At 38.3% G+C, this 20,083-nt stretch overlaps 1 protein-coding gene across 2 annotated transcripts in view; it reads right to left on the minus strand.

Annotated features, from left to right (window-relative positions):
• Window positions 1-358: 358 nt before the first annotated feature.
• Tasp1 (taspase, threonine aspartase, 1) overlaps window positions 359-20,083 on the minus strand; it is a 235,351-nt gene continuing 215,626 nt past the window's right edge. Inside the window, exons 14-15 of one of the 2 annotated variants that reach the window (XR_001233252.1) lie at window positions 6,198-6,326; window positions 1,259-1,349 (exon numbers count right to left, since the gene is read on the minus strand). Coding sequence is in view for 1 of the 2 variants with exons in the window: in XM_005380885.2 (XP_005380942.1) it covers window positions 1,257-1,349 (93 nt within the window). In the remaining variant the exon portion in view is untranslated. Of the gene's footprint in view, window positions 1,350-6,197; window positions 6,327-20,083 lie in introns of both variants that reach the window. The other variant, XM_005380885.2, reaches the window with a different exon arrangement.

The following is a 20,083-nucleotide window of genomic DNA, read 5'->3' on the forward strand; positions in this document are numbered from 1 at the left end:
AATATAACATTTAGAAGTAATTTATCAGCTGAAACCATTGAGCTTTCAGGGCCACTATGACTTTTCAAAGAAAAGTGTTCCCATTCCTTCCCATGGTGACTTATGAAACTGCAATGAAAATTCTAGGGATTTCTATATAGAGGATTTAATCATGCAGTCAGCTCAACTTTCATCTTGCTACTGTCCATCCCAGCTGAACAGAGGTAAGACCGGGTTTTGAATCACTGAAACAGCAAGACAGGTATTGGCATGATTTCTGGAACAAGCAACTTTTTACAAACGAAATGAAAAAAATTCATCTTCAATCTAAGATTCCAAGCATAATATATTAGTCCAAGAAGAGGAGTCAGGCACCAAACCTGGTAATACTTTTTTTTTATTTTTGTGTCTTTATCTTAAAAATATATTTAAACAAGAAACAAAGATAATATTGAATTTTCCCATAAACTCTGCTTTCTTATTTACAGTGTTACATTGTAAATAACATTCCACTATACACAATTAAGGACTGTGCGTTACTGTATGTTCTCTTTACATAGTCTTTCATAATACATTACATACAGCTCAAAGCTAAGCAGTACTGAATCTTAGAAAAGCAGAGGGAAGAAGTACAAACTTTATCAATAAGACTATTACTTAAAAAGGTTCTGACCTTAATTCTCTGCTGGATTGTTTCACTGAAACCACTCTTTGTTAAAGAAAAATGCCCCAAATGAGGGAAGAAGACCACAGTTTAAGTTACCACAAGATCTACTTAAACTGATTCACAAATAAAAACACCTTATTACTTATTACTGCTATTAAATGGAGCACGACCACTGTCAAATCATTTAAACAAGTAGATTTACTCTTCAGCTCAGACACATTACATCAATGACAGTTGGTACTTACTCTTTATGAAATAAAAAATGTTTCCTGCAACCTTAGGTTTTACTTGTAAACAGTTAAAGCACACGTTTTGTAAAGACGATCATTCCCAGTCATTGGTTACACAATGAGGAGATTCTATTTCATCGAGGGAGAAGCAAGCACATAGACCGCACACATATGCGCGTACACACACACTCACACATCCACACACCGTCCGGCACCCACCAAAGGTCCGCGCATCACTAAGCGCTAACTACAGCAGCACTTGTGTTTTGAGCGGTGCACAAGGTTCCAATGCGAATTATAAAACAAGGAGCTTTAAAACCCCCCAAAAGCTCATGTTCTGAAATGCCTCGCCGCCGATACTTCACGCTCAGCCAGCAGGGTCAGTTCGCTGGGCTCTCCAAGCGGCAAACCCCACCTTCGATTGCAACCGACTGTCCTGCCACCGCACCAGGAGGGAGTCTTGAGATGTGAGTCTGCAGAGAAGGAAAGAGGAGATGTCAGAAGTGCTGATGGTGTCCCCTCCATCTGATAAAGGTGGAGCAAACTCCAGAACTTCATGCAATCATTTTGCTTTTGAGCATCTACAGATCGTAGTGATGGTAACCTTCACGCAGCTAAAAGTACACTCTGGGAATATTTCCTTTGCATCTGCTAATGGCAAGCACAGCACCGGTCACTGGAGATGCAGGGGTGACTACACTAACTGCTGAAAAGACTGAAGAGTGACAGTATGTTCACAAAGAAAGTCTGAAAATTGTCCAAGGAATGTAGGTCAAAAAGCAGTGGATCTCCCACTAAGAAAAATGACCAAAGCTGGAAGGAACACACTCCTGCTCCACGGACCAGAGTATTTGATGTCAATCCCGAGATTGACAAAATCCAATAGCCAATCCAAATTTACCGCTGATATTCCCACCTCTATCAAGTTTCAGACAGAACAGTTAGCTAAGCCAGAAAACCATTAAGTGTCAAGAAAGTTAGAAAGGGGAAAGGGGGCAAAATCAGAACAGATGGCAATGGTTTTGAGATATTTATTATCAGTACTTGGGCAAAATACTACACATACACATTTAGATTTGTATAAACTGAGATCTCTGATTAAAACAGAAATAGTCAACTAGACAAATTACTTGTTAAGATGAACTTCTAAGGATTCTGTCCTTCCCAAATCACCATCTAGTTCAGGAGGACTTTGCAATTATAAAACATATTAGAATGATGTTCGAGTTAAGATTAAAATGGTTAACTATCCAAAATGTCAATACTTCACCAGTTTCATCCATCAACATGATTTTCTGACTCATCAGAAATTAAGTGACCTTAGTCTGAAAAAGTTTAAGCCAAGATGCACTTGAAGCTTTCTGTGAAGATGTCATATATACTGTGAGAGCTATACAAAAAATGTTCTACATCCCCTCCAATTTTTTAAGAGAAGCTGGTTTGACTTTTTCTTGAGTTTTTAGGTCTCTGTTAGTTGAAAGTTGCTTGGAAGCAGAAGCTTGTCTTACATGTATCTCAGTATTACCTATAATACTTCAAAACACTTCACACAAAAGCAAATTTTGGAAATGTTCAATGGATAGGTAAGTGATCAAAATATTCTCCTCAGTGCTATGTTTATTTATATGAAGAATTGCAAGTGTTTTAACTAGCATGACCAATCAGTTTGGTTAAAAGGCCATAGTGAAGATTCTTAGATTTTTAAAAGTATCTCCTGACCCAGTTTCTTCATTTTTCCACTTGATTAGGCTATTAAGTGAATTGAGATACCACTTCAAATCCCTTGTATCTTTACATTTTGAATTTTTACCTGACACGATAATAACAACCCTGGAGATTCTTTGCATGTACATGATAGACTTTAAGGACCAGATTCCAAAGAGAAGGGCTGGGATCATGTGACTGGTTAACTCCCACTGCCTGGTTTCTACTGTGGGTTTTATTTTTTTTCCTCTTTTTTAATGAGTTGAATCAGGAGACACTGCCACCTCTGTGCATTTCTCAAAAGTTCCTCCCCACCGCTTTTAAGAGCTGTCTTTCAAGGAGACACAACTCATGAATAAATATATTCTGGGAATTCTTTGTGTGTGGCACTAAACCTTGGAATGTAGTTAACTACTCTAAAAATAGTTTGGTCTTCAGATCTCATCCCAAAAGCATATGTATTCTACTAGCTGACAACTTCACATGAACTTTCTTAATATAGTCTGGGGTGATCTATATAATTTATGGAATAAAACCCACTTACTATAGGCCAAAAGCGCTAGGTGCTCATTTCCTAAACCATGTAATACTGGGCAATGTAAAATGAGGACTCTGGGTGAGAAGATCTCTAGAGTTTCCTCTCAGAACTGTAACATTGTCTGATGCTGCCTTTGCTTAGGTTTTATACACACTGCTAATGAATTTTTAAAAAATGAGTATTTATATCTAGTCCATCACAGTCTTAAATTAAAAGTAATAAATAGGACAGAGGAATCTGAAGACAGAAATCTCAAGTTTAACCTAACAAATCAGAAATATCAACAAAATGTGGAATTGATGCCATATGTAAGTCATTTTACTGTACGTTGCCCCTACCTTGTTTTCCACATTTAAAACAAGGGTGCCATAAAAGATGTACTGCCAAATGAGGACAAAACACAAAGACAGCATTACTGTAAGTTTCATTGTTAGCACCGAAACAAGGCTACATAAAGGGCAAATGTTCTATTGTTCTCACATATAAATATCACGTCCAAGGAGCCTTAAAATAAGATTAAATAATGTCTGATGAGAACAGCATGTTGTTCCACTTGCACGGCCACTTTGCCTTTCTTCTTTTACCATCCCTTCTGACACCACACTTCAGTCAGAGGCAACATCAGACAAGTTTCCTCCTATTTTTAGCTTAAAAGCCCCATGAGGGAACCCACATAAACACGGCACGCCCTATCGTAACTATTATCCCACTACTCCCACGGAGAATTATCATGAATATTCCTTTTTCTAAAGATGATAAAAGCTCTCCACTATTTAGCAAATATTTACTCTGCACCTACTATGGGGGAAGAATGAAACACACATGGAACACTCTGAAAGTAATTATGTCTTTGTAGGATGAAGAAACCCATTCCTTGTGCAATCTTAATAAAAATAACAAGTCCTTGTATTTAAAGAATGCTTTAGGTTTCTACACTGCTTTTGCACTGATAAGATCTCCTCAAAATACCCCAATGGGCAGAAATATGTATGCTATACTTATTTTTCAGGTGAAAAAAAAGCACGACTTAGAATGGCTATGTGGTTTGCTTATGGTCAGAAAGGAAGTGGAAAAATTGAGATGTGAATGAATGCCTCTGGACTCCAAATTTAGGGCTCTCCTTACTCCCACAAAGTCTAACCCTGAAAAAGGATTCTAAATCTAGCTCCATGAAGAGACACATCTTTTTCTGCAGGAAGCCTATGACAAAGCAGTTTTCAAGGGGAAGGGGAAGGAACAGGGCTTGCTTAGAAAAGCTACTGCCATAAATTTTACCAGTTTCAGAGTGTTCCTGATACTCAGAGAAGTAGGTTTGAGCCTTTGCTGCTAATGGTTTGGAATCGTCTGTGAATGAGGAAGTCACTAGCTTTCTAGGTTTCAATATTCTTATAGGTAAAAATAAAAAATTTGTCTCAATTCAGAGTTCTTTCTGATTCTGATATACCATATAGTTTTACATTAGAATGTACCTATACATGATGTTTAAATAATTTTTTAAAACCACAGAAGTCCAAATTTTCTTTCTGTTGTTGTTGATAGTCCTTTCCAGAACTAGTTAGAATCTCAAGAATCTCCTAAAAGTTTTTCTCACCTCCTTAGACTCAACCTAACCCTTCTGAGTAGTACTCTGAGAGCATCCTGAGGTTCTCTATGTCGGAGTGTCTGAGGGAGGCTCAGGAGGCCGGATCTTTAGCCTTCCCTGGGAATTTGTGCTTTCTCCAGGACAAAAACCTGTCCCTGGACTATTTCTTAGATAAGGAAGATAGGCATTTCACACAGACCATGTGGAAATACATACCTCATACCATAGTGTTAATGGTGTGCACTAAGACTGTAGAGATCTTTTACACTCTTTACTCTTATTTTTGAAATATTTTTTAATTTTCTCTTTCAAATATTTTCAGACGAACATGTAGTATTTTTACACAAACTACTGAATTAAAAATCAGTATATACCATTTTGTATATTTTACAGAACTATAATCATACACAAAAATCACAGTTACAAAATGTTAATAGTAATGTAAAGTAGCTGTATTTCAGGAGGATTTTTTTAGGACCAATACTGGACTCTTTCCCCCCTTGTCATTTTTCTTTATTTTTTAAATTATGTAGCAGGGAGACTAAGTGAGCATTTAACATTAGCAACATAATCGTGATTAAGTAAGTATGTTCTTTATTGCTCTAGACTCATCTGGAGGATGTGACTGTGTCTCCATTCCACTCATTACAGTAACTGAAGTGTCCACACAGGACCTGTAGCTGCATCTAATAAAGGTGACATCTCTCCTCCCTGACTGTCTCTCCTCTTGGTTTCTAGGATACCACACTCACCTGGTTCTCCATCAGCCTCTCTGTTCTTTCCCTCGTTCTTCCTCATCTTCCCAGTGTATAAACATGGGAGCTCCCAAGTCTCGGACCTCTTTTTTTCTTTATATTCACTCCATTAGGGATCTGCTACAGTCTTGTTTTTCTTAGAAAAGCATTTATATGCCAGAAGTCTCAAATATACATTTCCAGTTTACTTAACTCCTAACAACTAAGTGGTTAAAAGCATGTTCATGAAGTTAATATTATGTGGTCTCAAACTGCAGTTATGAGACCTCAGAAAAGTAGCTTAATATCTCTGACATTTCTCTGAAGTGCAGGAGGTACTAAATTAAGAGGAGGGAATCCAGCTGAGCCCTGCCAATGGAGGTGCAATGGAGCCCAAGCCCTCTACAGATGCTGGGGATATCCCTTCAAGGTCTGGGCCACCATTTCCTTGGTTAAAACAGGAGTTCCGTATCTTTTCCATAGAGTCTTGTAGGGAGGTCTCAGCATCCTGATGATTTATAGTAGATGAAAATCCAAAACGTCAGTTACAGTCTTCTACTTGGTAAGCTGCCAGATAACAAAGAATTTACTACAGCTTGAAAAGAGCATCTCTTGTATTTGAAAAAGAATGCAAGGCTAATGTTTAATCCATCATAAAGAAGGAAACTACTACTTGTGTAATGGACTACTTCCTGAGAATCTCAGTTGATCTGTCAGTGAGGAATTTGGGAGATGTAAAACTAAAAACCACCAACAAACTCACCAAGGGAGTGAACACCAACAGGAAAAGAGTCTTGATGAATTCTGATAGTTCTAAGTTGGAGAACCAGCCACGAAGACTAAGAGGTCATGGCCACAGAGGTGAGGAGAGATGCCACGAGAATGCATTATCCTAAACACCAAAGGAAAAAGAAGAGTTTCAAGAAATGTGTGATCAGCTTGATCAAATGCTATTGCCAGGCCCTTTGAAATTAGGGGTGAGGATTGGTCTATTGGATTTAGCATTAAAAGTCATTATTTATCTTGATAAGAGAGGCTTTAATGGAAGAAAGTTCTTGTCAAAATCATCTGCTTCCTGGCTTCTCACTGATGGGAGTCATTCGATGCCAAAGAATCAGTAAAGTGCTGACATGTAGGTAGCAGCATTTCCCAAGTTGACTTCTGCTGGCTCCCTAGAGGCTCTATCAAGAAAAAGGGGGCCGGGGCGGGGGGCATGTGCAAATATCTGGGAAATACGGCAAACTCACTGCTCTGTCTCACTTAATGCTTCTTACAGCTAGTCAGGCACAAGAGCACAGAGAGGTTCGCACAGTCTCAGATCAAGAAACCTCAGTGACTTTGTGTAAGGCAGCCATCCCAAATATCAAGGGATGCTTCCTTTAATGCCAGCTGCAAACGATGTGCTGTGAAGACTTCCCTTTTATTCCAAAATTGAACTAGAACTGCTACAAACGATGTGCTGTGAAGACTTCCCTTTTATTCCAAAATTGAACCTCAGCTTCCTTTGCTGTTCTTTCTCACTTCCCCAACCACTACATGTTGGGATGCCCCGGGGTTCAATAAACTGGACCCCTTTCCTCCCATTCGTTTTGTAGAAATACATGTGTATAGTATTTTAGATATGAAGCAAAGCATCTGCTTCCATTGTAGCAGCGGTAAGAGTAATAACTCTCTAAAGCTTCCTCCTCCTCTAGTCTCCATTTACTTCCACGTTCAGCGATGCTCTTTGAAAAAGTTGTCTGTACTTGTCACCTCAGATTCTTTCCTTCCACACTCTGTAAACATCTACAAGGTTTTGCTTTGATAACTCCACTAAAGCCCCTCTCATCAAGATAAATAATGACTTTTAATGGTAAATCCAATAGACCAATCCTCACCCCTAATTTCAAAGGGCCCAGCAATAGCATTTGATTAAGCTGATCACATATTTCTTAAAACTCTTTTTCCACTGGTGTGTAGGACACCACATTCTCGTGGCATCTCTCCTGACCTCTGCGGCCACGACCTCTTAGTCTTTGTGGCTGGTTCTCCAACTTAGAACTATCAGAGTTCATCAAGACTTTCCTCCTGTTGGTGTTCACTCCCTTGGTGATCTCATCCAACTGTGCGCAGTGTGCATCTCCAGCTCAGTCCTCTCATTAGACATGTCTATCCAACTACCTACTAGACTCGGCCATGTGATTCCCACACACATCTCAGAATGAGCATGTCCAAAACTGAGCTCCTGCTACTTCCCTCAAATCTTCTTCCCCTTTACCCGAATAGCAACTCTCCTCTTCTAATCATTTAGGCCAAAATCCTAGGAACTATCACTGCGTCTTTATTTCTCTTACAACTCTATCCCCTACATCAGCAAATCCCCTTGTTCTATCTTAGAACACATACAGAAACTAACAGCTTCTCACCATTTGTGTGGTTAATGCTCTAGCCCATTGTCATCTGAGTGACAATGACCTAATCCTCACCTCCCTCTCAGCAACTGTACTGTTCTCTTAAAATGCATGCCTCTGGCTCCCATCTCAAAGGAAAAGCCAAAATCTTGACAGTGACCAATAAGAAACTACATGATCTGGTCCTGCATCACTTACTCTCACCCACTAAAACTGGCTTCCTCACTGTGTCTCCAACATACCAGGCACACTTCTAGTTGAGGACTTTTGCACTTACTGTCCCCATACCTGCACTGTTTAAAATGTAGTATCACTAAGAACCACCATCTTAGTGACAGAAGTCATGGAATTTTTGGGTTTCTCATTTATTATAAAGGTATATTTAAAATAATATTACTTTTCTATTTCAAGTTAAGGAAAAGCTACTTCGAAGTACTTTGAGTATCTCCTAACAGCAAGTTGTTAATATAACCCTCATACTAAATGAAGTTTCCTTTTACTCTTTCAACACTGCAGCAGACAGTACAACCCAAACATACACAGCACAGTGATGACAGCTCAGGAACATAAAAGTAAATTGTCGGTACCTACCATTTATTGCATCCAGAAGTATTTGAAAAGAATGTAAATAGAAGAGCTCAGCCTTGGTCAAATGTCTCGATTACTTAATACTAAAATGTTGAGCTTTCACCAATTTACAGTACTGCTTCACATACAGGACATAAAAATCATATACAACTATATATAGTGTCATGAAAGAATTTTAATCTTCAGGGTTAAACAGAATGGACACTCATAGACTTTTAAAAAGACCAAAATTATATTTTAAAAATAAAAGACAGAAGATGCAGATCTTTTAGGGATGGAGAGAGAGGAAAGGGAAGGGAAAGAAGGGAAAGTATAAAAGATTAAGATGTGAGATGTATACTCCCCATGATGAACATAGTCATTACACATCACAAACACATACTAACAAAAAAATGTAAAAATGAAAAAAAATTAACTTTTTTCAGTGAATGATACTGGAATGAAAATGTATTACAGCAGGTAGACTTTGTTGAGGGCTCAAATCTATAACAGGGGTCACACTTAAATGCCACAAATTTGAACAACCAAGGCATTTAGAAGTATAGCAGGCTAGCGGTAAGAGTGTCAAAGAAGAGCCCAGGGCTCACCAAAGAGAATGGCTAACACATGGTTCCAACCAATTTCTGCCACATAGAAGTGGTATTAAACCTTCTGCTCTTACAGAAAGAAAAAAAAATCAGGAAGAAATCATTTTTATAAAAATTTAAAATGGTTAGATCTCATATGTATGTTCTATGTAAAATACAGTATCTTGTGTAAATCTAAAAATTTTGTGAGTTTTAATCACAAAGCTGATTTGATTAATCCAGCTTGTAGCCTCAAATATAGATGCTACTGGGAGGGAAGGACAATGGGGACAAAATCTTGTGTCTAAACTATCTTTGACTTAAAGTTCTGTCCTAAAGCTCAACATGGAATCACATCAAATGGCTACTATGTGCTAGACCCTATGTGGTCATCAGTACTTCCACATATACTGTACTCTTAGCACATTCCATTCTTATGACTTATTTAAATGAAATAATGCAACAAAAGCTTTTATAACACAAAATCAAAAGGGGATCCTAAATATTTACAATTACAGAAACCAATAGCTTGTTTCAAGTTAGGAAGTTAGCACAAATTAAGAATGATACGATGAAGATTCTAGCCTTGTCTTGATATTAAAAAAAAAACAAACCAAAGAACATTCCTTTTATCATTTGTCTACTGCTTTCAAAAGGAGAAAACACCATTATGTAGAATGGTGTGGGTATCACTCACGGGCTGGGGGCAATAAAGTCAATCATTCTGAAGCACACTTGTCTTATGCACATGTGCACCATAGCGATGTGTCCTGTGGGCCAACGGCAGGCACATGTTTGCTTGGAAAGGCACAGATTTGCCCCAGTATTGAGTAGTAGACGGTAACAAAGCCATATCCTAATGTTAAACTCACAGCTGTGACTGATAACTATGTAACTCTGTAGAGGTACAGAAACTGTTTACATTATTTCATGCTGCCATAACAAAAAAAATTGATCATTTCCTTTCAAAAAATATGGGAAAGTCTATAAGTCCAAGTAATAGACATTTATCTTTGTGCAGATCTAACTATATACCATGATTAAAATGAGATTTATTTGAATAAATAGTTTATACTTCTGAGATTTAGATTCTTGCCAACATGGTGAATTCCATCTTTGTGGTTATTCCATTTATTGCTTTGGAGCAATGTTGGATGAATCATTTGGAAGAAATTGATGGTGTAAGACTAATTAGGCCAAAATAAAGTTAGCAACTACACTTGGAAATTAAGTTGAGGCAGAGGAAAGTTCTGTCTTATGGTTTGTTTTTCACGTACTCAATTTTCTGCAATCTTCTGTTGGTCTAAAAGACTTTCTAAACAGACCCAACATATCCTACTGGCAGCCTTAAGAACATGAAAAAGAAACACAATTATCTACAGTTGAAATTCTAGGCAAACTTAAAAGGTACAAGTGAAATCACAGATTAGCCACGTTTCTTTGTGGTCTGTAAGTACACTTGCCAAATTTAGCTGTCTGGGATGTTTTCTTAGCAAATAACTTTTTGGTGGCACCTAACCTACCATCCTGAGGCAGTTGACTTCTTGCCAGAGATCAGAAACTGTGTTGCTGGGTAACATGAGGACTTCATTATCAAAAGCACTTTAAAATTTGCTTTAGGTGAAGGCCAAGTTGTACCTAGGTGGCTCTTAATAAATCTAAAATACTGTCCAATAATTCCGTACTAATAAATTCATGTGATTTTATTGGACCACATAGATTTATCAGTGCTTATGGAGCAACATCATATGAGTTATCCAAAAGAGACTGATGGCATGAGACCAATTAGGCCAAAATATATTTACTAACTACTGTTAGAAATTAACTTGAAGGCGAAGAAATTTCTCTCTTACAGTTTGTTTTTCATTTTTTCAATTTTCTGCAGTCCTCCCAGTATTATTTACTATAGTCAAGGTAAATGGCACATTTGAGAGCACAATTCCAGTGTAAATGAGGCCCAGGGAGCTGTGCCATGAGGACCCGGACAGATTCTTCATCATCTCTACCATCCACCACCACCACCACCACCACCACCACCCACCACCCACCATAACCTATGCAGCATCTATTACATGGAATTTGCTTACATTATTCAGTTTAGTTTCAGCATGCTATCTAAGCATCAGTAGTATTTTCTCTTGAAAGATAAGCAGGGATCAGAAGTGTAGCCTTCCCAAGTTATAAAGCAGGGACTGTGGATCAAAATCCACATCCAAAGCTCATTCTTTCAGTCATTCCACAACCTCTGTATGTATGGTCTTGTTAATACCATTTTTTTCAGATTTTAAAAATAGAGGCAGAATTTACATATAATAAAATGCATAGATGCATAAAGGGTTTGATGACTTCTGACAATTTGTATACCCACAAAACCAAAATTCAAAGAGAAAACTTTCCATAAAGAACATTTCTATGATTCCTCAAATTACCTTAGGCCCCCTTGTTGAGAATTTTTGGATTTCTGTTAACTACACATCAGTTTTGCCAGAACTTCATATAAGTGGAATAACTCTCCAAGTACACTTTTATATTGGCTTCATTCATGAAACATAATGTTTTTGTTTTCTAAGGTACAGAAAAGAATTTATTTAATTCTGGAAGTTATCTTGGGGCTTTACCTTAGATTACAGGAACCTCTCATTAATGTTTTATAAACTGCTTTATTTAGATGAATATTTAGGATGGCTTGATGAGGCTTTTAGGCATTAGTCTGAGAAAACTCATGGTCATGAAGATTTCCAGGGTGATGGTGCAGCTCACTAGTAGGGGCCTTGTCTAGTATGCATGAGGTCTTTGGTTCAGTCCCCTACACCACACACACACACACACACACACACACACAGAGAACATATATATATATATATATATATATATAATGAAAAAAAATGTAGTTAAGCATTTATCCCCACTCTATACTCACTTTGACCTTCTATTTTCTAAATGTAGATTATGAATAGTCTTTTACTATCTTCGTGGCTCAATACCACAAAGTTATCTGTTTTACTTTGGTTATTTTTTTACGTTTAGGAGTAGGGAGCACTCATTAAGCAAGTTATATAGCAAAGACCCTATAAATTAGAAAAGAGAGAGAATTAAGAATAGATAACTGTGCTATTATGGTTTCACTGATTCTCATTCAATTTCAGAAAAATCATTTCCTTAAAACAGCAGTTTTGTGTGATAAATTCTTTCCATCCGTAAACAACTAAAACAAAGTGAAATTATGGGAAACCCATGATAGTTACTAGAAATTATATGTTTTCAATAGTTTAATACTGGTAATGCTTGATAAATATCAAGATGAATGGATAAACAAAATGTGGCACACACATGACTGTGCACACACATACACACACAATGAAGTGTTATTCAATCATAGAAAGAAGAAAAGTATGTCATCTGCAGGGAAGAGGATGGAACTGAAGAATATTAAGTTAAGGAAAATAAGCAAGGCTCAGACAGACAAGTGTCACGTTTTCCCTCGTATGTGGAATCTAAAGATGATATGAAAGTAGAAGAAGACTATTACTAATTAAGGAGGAGGAAATGGGAGGAAGGAGAGAGAATGCTGTAAGAGCAGTGGGGAAGGGTGTCAGTGACAGTAACAGTGGTAATAGGTAATTCAAATATAATGAAAATATGTTATGTGTATATATGAAAATACCACATTGAAACCCAATAGTTTGTAAAATTAACAGACACTAATAAAATATCTTTTACAAAATGTTGAGTGAACATAAAGAATAATATGCTAACAGTTTCAAATGCATACAGTACTCTAATTCAAGTACATAAAACACTTAGGTACGCTTGTGAAAAAGCTAATCAAGACACGTTAGGATCCATTCTTTTTCAAATAATATTTAATTGAAGTTGTTGAGTATACAACTTTTCATTTGTCATTATGGAAGTCTTTATAGTAAAGACAATTCTTTCCTCTGATGATGAACACCACCCACACTGTCAGTGATTTACTCTGGACCCCCACATTGAACCACTCCTATTTCTCCTTGAGATATGAGCTCCCATCTGTATTTTGAGATACTATTTTGATAATTTCTACAGTGTTAGGAGAGGGGGATTGCTGCATTATCAAACCCAGTACTTTCCTTCCCTTGAAATGCTCAGAAAACTGAGCTGGTGCTCTTGCTGACCTTGGAGCTTCTGATACGAGTTCAGGTTTGACCAGGGAACAAGGCTTTGACTGCGGTAGCCTTATGGGAAATGAGAAAAGTCCACCAGATAAGTCCTCTAACGCTCCTCTTTTTTAAAGTTGATTTTTCCATTTAAGGATCTTTCAATTTCCATATAAATTTTAAAATTAGCCTGTCAAAAATCTTATAATCTGGAAAGAATGGCTATTCTGACATCATTAGTTTTTCAATCCATGAACAAGGCATATTTCTCCACTTCTTTAGGTTTTCTTTCATTCTCTCATCAAGGTTTTGCAGTTTTCAGGTCTTGCATATCATTTGTTAGATTCACTATATGTCATCTGAGAATAATATAGTTTTTATTACTTCTTTTCCAACTTTTGTCTCTTACTCGTTTTACTTGCTTTACCATATTCACTAGGGATTCCAGTAAAATACTGAATAGAAGTGATGAGAGTTGACCTCCTTTCTACTTGTTCTCAGTGTTAGAAAGAAAGTGTTTTGTATTTCACTGACTAGCACAATATTAGCTATTGTTGTTTGGTAGGTGCCCCTTGTCAGATTGAGAAAATTCCTAATTTCTGGTATTAAAATTTGTATAATGAATGAAAGTTAAAATGATCATATAGTAGTCGCAAGATGAACACATGCTTTTATCCTTTATTTTGGTAATACAGTGAATTATACTGGTTGTTATTTTAACAGCTCTACTGATGTACTACATACATTAAAACACTCACTCTTTAAGAAAGTGTTCAATTTAGTACATTTGCAAAGTTGTGCAAATTTCTACTTTCACAACATTTTTATCACCTCAAAAAGAAATCCTGTACCCATTAGCAGTCGCTCCTTATCCTCCTTCTCCTTGAAACCACCAATCTGCATTGTGTCTCTATGGATTTTCTAATAGCAGATATTTAATATAAATGAAATCATACAATATTTGGCTTTAGATGTATGTTTGTGGCTCTGGGGACTGAACTCAGGGCCTTCACACCTTCACCCTAAGCTACCTCCCCAGTTTTTTGTTTGTTTTGTTTTTCCTTTTGAGAAAGGGTCTCACTAAGTCACTAAATTGCCCACATGGAGCCAACCTGTGACTCTCCTGATTCAGTTTCCCATAGTGTACCACCTTACCCAACTAATATTTGGCCTTTTGTGTTTGATTTCTTTCACTTAGCTTACTGTTTTCAAAATTCATGGTATGAATTCTATTCCAGGTCATAGTAGGTATCAGCCCTGTCTTGCTTTTTATACCTGAAGAGCATTTCATTGTATAAATACATGAAATTTTATTTAGCCATTCATCAGTTGATGAGTGTATTGGTCAGCTTTCCTGCTGTGAGGACAAAATACCCGACACCTACAGTTTAAAGAATGATAGGTTTGACTTGGCTCACAGTTTCAGAGTTTCAGTCTGTGGCCAGCTAGGTCCAAGGAAGAAACACAGTGGAAGGGTATGGCAGAGCAAAGCTGCTCACTTCATGGCAGCTGAGAAACAGCTCAGGGGAAGAGCATTACCAAGAAATATGTCCTTCACAGACAACCCCAGTAACTATCACCTCTAGCAAGGCCCCATTGCCACAGCACATTCAGCTATGACCATGAGTGGACTGATCCACTGATGAGTATCACGTTCACAGGAGCCAATCACCTCTCCAGAGTTCTTCTAATCCAGTCAGGTTGATAATTAAGATTGACAGGTATAATTCTAGCATTGCTCAAAAGTTCAAGTCCAAAGTCTTCCCGGAGACTACAGGTAAATTCTTAACTGTGAACACTTCAAAAATTCAAACACATGGTAAGTGCTCCCAAGATAAAATAGCATTCCTATTCTAAAAGAAACGGGGGCTGGGGATTTAGCTCAGTGGCACAGCGCCTGGCAGGCGCAAGGTCGTGAGTTCGATTCCTGGTACCGAAAAAAAAAAAAAAAAAGAAACGAATGGGGGATAGAAAAGAACAGGACCAAAACAAGACTCAAACTCAGCAGAGAAACCATTCTGTCCTCTATCTCCATGTCCATTATCCAGAGCATAGGGTGGTGGGATATGAATTCCAGAGTGTCTGCGTGGCCCCATCCCTCTGGCCTTGCTGGTTGCAGCCCACACAGTATTTCTCTTGGGCTGGCTCCATTCATGGCCTTCCTGGGTAGATATTCCATTCCTAGCCTCTCCAGCTCTCTGGGGTCTTCACTGCATCTTTGGTTTCATTTCCACAGCTTCATAGACCCACCTCTCAGGGGCACATTGCCTGGCCCTTGAGGACTTCCTTTGAAATCTGGGTTGACCCCACAACTCTTACATTCCACATGCTGGTATAACTAGGTATCACGTAGATGATGCTAAGGTCTGGGGCTACAGTGAGCAGTACTGGTCTCCCTGGTCCTGGCTGCAGTGCCCTCTGAATACTTGGATGGTGAAATGAACTCTAGGGAACCAATTCCTTAGGAGGTCCTCCTTGAGTAGGCAGCCCAAGGTATCCCTTTACAAATGAAAGATTTACATTATACCCTTGAGCCTGCCTCAGGCAGAATTTTGCTGATTCCTCATATGCCCTCAATGCATGTTGCTTTTTGTTCCAGTTCAAAGTACTTGGTGTCTTCTCCATGGCACTAATTTCAGTAACCACACTTCCTTTGGCCCCAACTTCACCTACGGTTCTTTTTGAATGCAAATTTAAGTTTTCAAATTTTTTTACTGTTTTTCATTCCCAAATCTTACTACCTGTGTCACAACCTGAATACAAAGCAGCCTTCAAATTTCCTCCACCAGATCAATTAGTCTATAGCCCTCAAACTCCACCTCCCAGAAAGTCTCAGTATATAAGCAATATGTTGACAAAATTTTTGCTAGAAATGTACCATTTTTGCATTCTCACCAGCAGTATATGAGGGTTCCAATTTTTCCACATCCATTACATTTGTTCAACTTTTTTATTATAGCCATCTTTTGGGGTGGAAAGTAGGATTTAATGGTGTTTTTTATTTGCATTTCTCTAATGACTACCGACATTGATCATTTCTTCACATATTTATTTGCTATACATATCTTCTTTGGAAAAGAAGCCTCTTTTTAGCCCCTTGTCTGTTTTGTGTCTTCCTATTACTGAGTTACTGAAGATCTTTCTATATGAATATTTTCAGGGATATAAGGCTCTTACCAAATACATGGTATGAAATTATTTTTCCTTTTCACTTTCTTGAGGATGACATCTTATTTTTGATGACACCTTACTTTTCTTTTGTTGCTCGTGCTTTTGTGGTGATAATTAAGAAACCACTGTCTAATCCCAGGAAAATAATGGCATAAGCAAGGGAAAAGATGACATGGGCAACATCTGTCCTGTTTCATAACCATGTAACAAAGTACGGCACAAGATTTGGCACACAAGGCAGAGGAATATCTACAAACATATTTTCTGAGTAAATTAAAAACTCAAAACAGAAAATTGAGCAAAATTAGAATGACAGGACTTTAACAATGAAAAAGCTGAAACTCTATAGCCAGTCAGAAAATAAGATTTACTGCAATAGGAAGGGTCTGAAAAATACTGTAAGAGATATAATATTGTTTGAGTACTTTATGGTCAATCTAGTTAAGAACTCAGTGAAAAAAGACGATATTTTGGAGGCATGTACCATTCACCCAAAGAAGATCAGGTTATAAATCAAAAGTATTATTTTTTGAACTGCATTATTTCAAGTGCAATGACCAAAGGCCAGGAAAGTTATCCAGTGTGCTGTAATATGCAAGTAAGATTGGCATAGTTTGAAACTTTCTATTGAAAAATAATATGAAAATTATAGAATAGTTTTTTTTTTTTCCCCCCTCCGGTACCAGGAACTGAACTCACGACCTTGCGCTTGCCAGGCAGGCACTTTGCCGCTGAGCTAAATCCCCAGCCCCTATAGAATAGTTTGAAAGATATCCACCCACACAACTTTTACCAAGATTTCACATATTGTTAACATTCTGCCCATTTGTGTGTAATTTGCTATCTATTCATCCATCCAACCATCCACCCATCCATCCATCCATATATTATATATATACATCTATATATCCTCTAACCCAGATACTTCAGTGTATATTTCCTAAAAATAAGCATTTCCTTATATACCACAATGCAGTTATTAACTTCAGTAAATTAATAATAAGATACCTCACTTTACTAACCATATTCCAATTTTGCAAATTTAATATTACTTAATCTGGAACATTTCTGTAGCATTTGTCTTTTATACTGTAGATGTTTTTGATGAACACAGACCCTTTTTTCTCTCTTCATAACATGTTCCTTGTTTTTGGTTGCTCTGATGTTTCTTCATGATTAGGTTTAAGTTACATCATTCTAAATGGAATACTATACAAGTAATGTTGTGTCCTTATCAGGGTATCACATCCAGGGGCACATGCTATTCATCTGCCCCTCACTGGTGGTATGAATTTTGATCACATACATAGCTGTTCTTCATTATATTATTTATTATATTGTTCTTCATTATCATAATGTTCTTCATTATATTGTATTATTATTTTTTCCACAAATAAAAATAAATATCCCAAAGATACTTTAAAACTATTTAATAGCCTGTTTCTCCTCAAGCATGAATTTTCATAATAGCACTTTTTCTGATTTATAAAAAGTGACCTCTGCATAGAAAGGAAATCTAATTACACTTATACTCCAGTAAGTTCTATACTAGTTTAAATATCTATTTTATTACAGTAGTTCATGAACATTGGGTACTTACTAAACTGTTCATTAAGTGTCTGCTACGTGATTAGAATATGAGCAACATGGCTTTTAAATTCAATTAGTATCAATACCCTAGATTTGATTCCATAAAAACCCTCTTCATACTAGAGAAGAGGTTTTAAAATTAAATGAATAAATTAGAAATTAAAGATCACAGTCTGAGTCTCTGCCCTCTGTGTACCCACAGCAGACAGAAGGTCCTCACTCAGAAGGCCCCGGGGACTGCTCTCACCAGGGTTCACGTGTGGGCCCTCCCTGTGTGTGTCCTGCACCAAGTGAGCAAGAGCTCCAACAGCTGCTGGTCCCGCGGTTCAAGTCTGTGCTTTACTTGTACCCAAACCCCCTGAGGGGGATCACAGGCACAGGCAGTCTGTGACTGCTCTGAGTGGCCCGGGTCTGTACATGTCCTGAACAGACTAAGAAGCAGAACCAGGCACACTGCAACCCACTCCCAGCGCCATGGTTCCCAACCGAAACTCCTGGAGAGAGCCAGGTATTTCCCATCTACTTCCTGGGGGTAGAGAGGGCAACCAAGGACCCTGCTGCCATTACACTGTGAGTCTCTGCCCTCTGTGCACCAGCGGCAGACAGGAGGTCCTCACTCAGAAGGCCCATGGACCACTCTCACCAGGTTCATGTGTGGGCCCTCCCTGCGCATGCCTTGCGCCAAGTAAGTAAGCACTCCAAGAGCTGCTGGTCTTGTGGTTAGAGTCCATTCTTTACTTGTGCCCGGACTCCGTGGAGTTGTCACAGGCACAGGCAGTCTGTGATTGCTGTCCGTCTGGCCAGCATTTGGCTCCTGTATGTGTCCTGAACTGACTGGAGACACAGAATCAGGTGGTTCACAAACTGTTGACCCTGCAGTTCTTGTCTGACTTTTGCCTGTACCCTGAACTGCCTGAGGACATGTGTCCATTGGATCAGGATTGTCACACCACTGTAACCCAAGTCTGGGCCATGCACATCCCCTGAACTGCAAGGGGAGCTGGATCAGATGGCCTGCCATCAGCTGACACCAATGCTTGCAACTGAGACCTGGGATAACTAGATACAAATCAACAACTGCCAGAAAACCCCAGACTAGTGCTTCTCAGCGGACACTGAGGAAAAAACTTGACCAAGAGGAAAACTAGGGAAAGTAGCGGCCTTTGCTACTTGTGTACTTTGCTACAGTGCAGCCACTGAAGAGGGAAACTGAGCTTTCTGCATCCGGTAGCAAACATGACAAAACGAAGGACTAAAACACAATCCCAGAACTCCACCCAACTCAGAACAAGTCTAGGAGACAATGACATAGGAGAACTTGGTAAACACATGCCTGAAATAGCTGAAATGATTGCAACAGAAGTAAAGAAACAACTCCATAAGGCCATAGAAGAGATGAGATCAGAAATAATCTCTCAGGCAAAAAAATGAAATGACAATAATATTGAAAGAACTGTTCAAAATGTCTGAAGAAGAAACATATAAGAAAATAGAAAAACAAAGGTAAAGGATGGAAGCAATAAATGAAAGATATAGAAAGGACTTAGAATGCATGAACCAGATTCAAAGAGACTTCCAGGAAAACAAAGCTTCCACTGAAAACTGCCAAAACCGCTTGAATGAAGCTGAAGATAGAATCTCAGACTTTGAAGACAGCATGGCAGCTAGTGACCGTGAAAGTAAGGATCTTGTAAAATCAACAAGGATCCAGGAAAAATCAATTCAACAGCTGCAAGATGAGGCAAAGAAGAATACTATACAACTCATAGGGGTCAATGAAACAGCAGGAGGCAACACAACTGACATAAAAAGAATATTTGCAGAAATAATAGCAGAAAATTTCCCAAGTATGGAAACAGAACCTGATATACAGGTAAACGAGGCCTAAAGAACTCCAACCAAGCACAACCAAAATAAAACTACACTCAGACATATAATAGTCAAGATCCCAGATCTCCAGCAAAAGAACAGACTATTAAAAGTTGCTAGAGAAAAGAAACAGATTACCTATAAAGGAAAGCCCATCATAATCATGGCAGACTTCTCAGCACAAACCATCCAATCGAGAAGAGCTTCGAGCGAAGTATTAGAGGTACTGAGACAAAAGAGCTTCCAGGGGCTGGGGATTTAGCTCAGCGGCAAAAGCGCCTGCCTGGCAAGCGCAAGGTCGTGAGTTCGGTTCCCGGTACCAGAAAAAAACCAAAAAAA

This window comes from Chinchilla lanigera, unplaced genomic scaffold (genome assembly GCF_000276665.1).
Source record: "Chinchilla lanigera isolate Chin_1 unplaced genomic scaffold, ChiLan1.0 scaffold00014, whole genome shotgun sequence".
In the NCBI taxonomy this organism is placed as follows: Eukaryota; Metazoa; Chordata; class Mammalia; order Rodentia; family Chinchillidae; genus Chinchilla; species Chinchilla lanigera.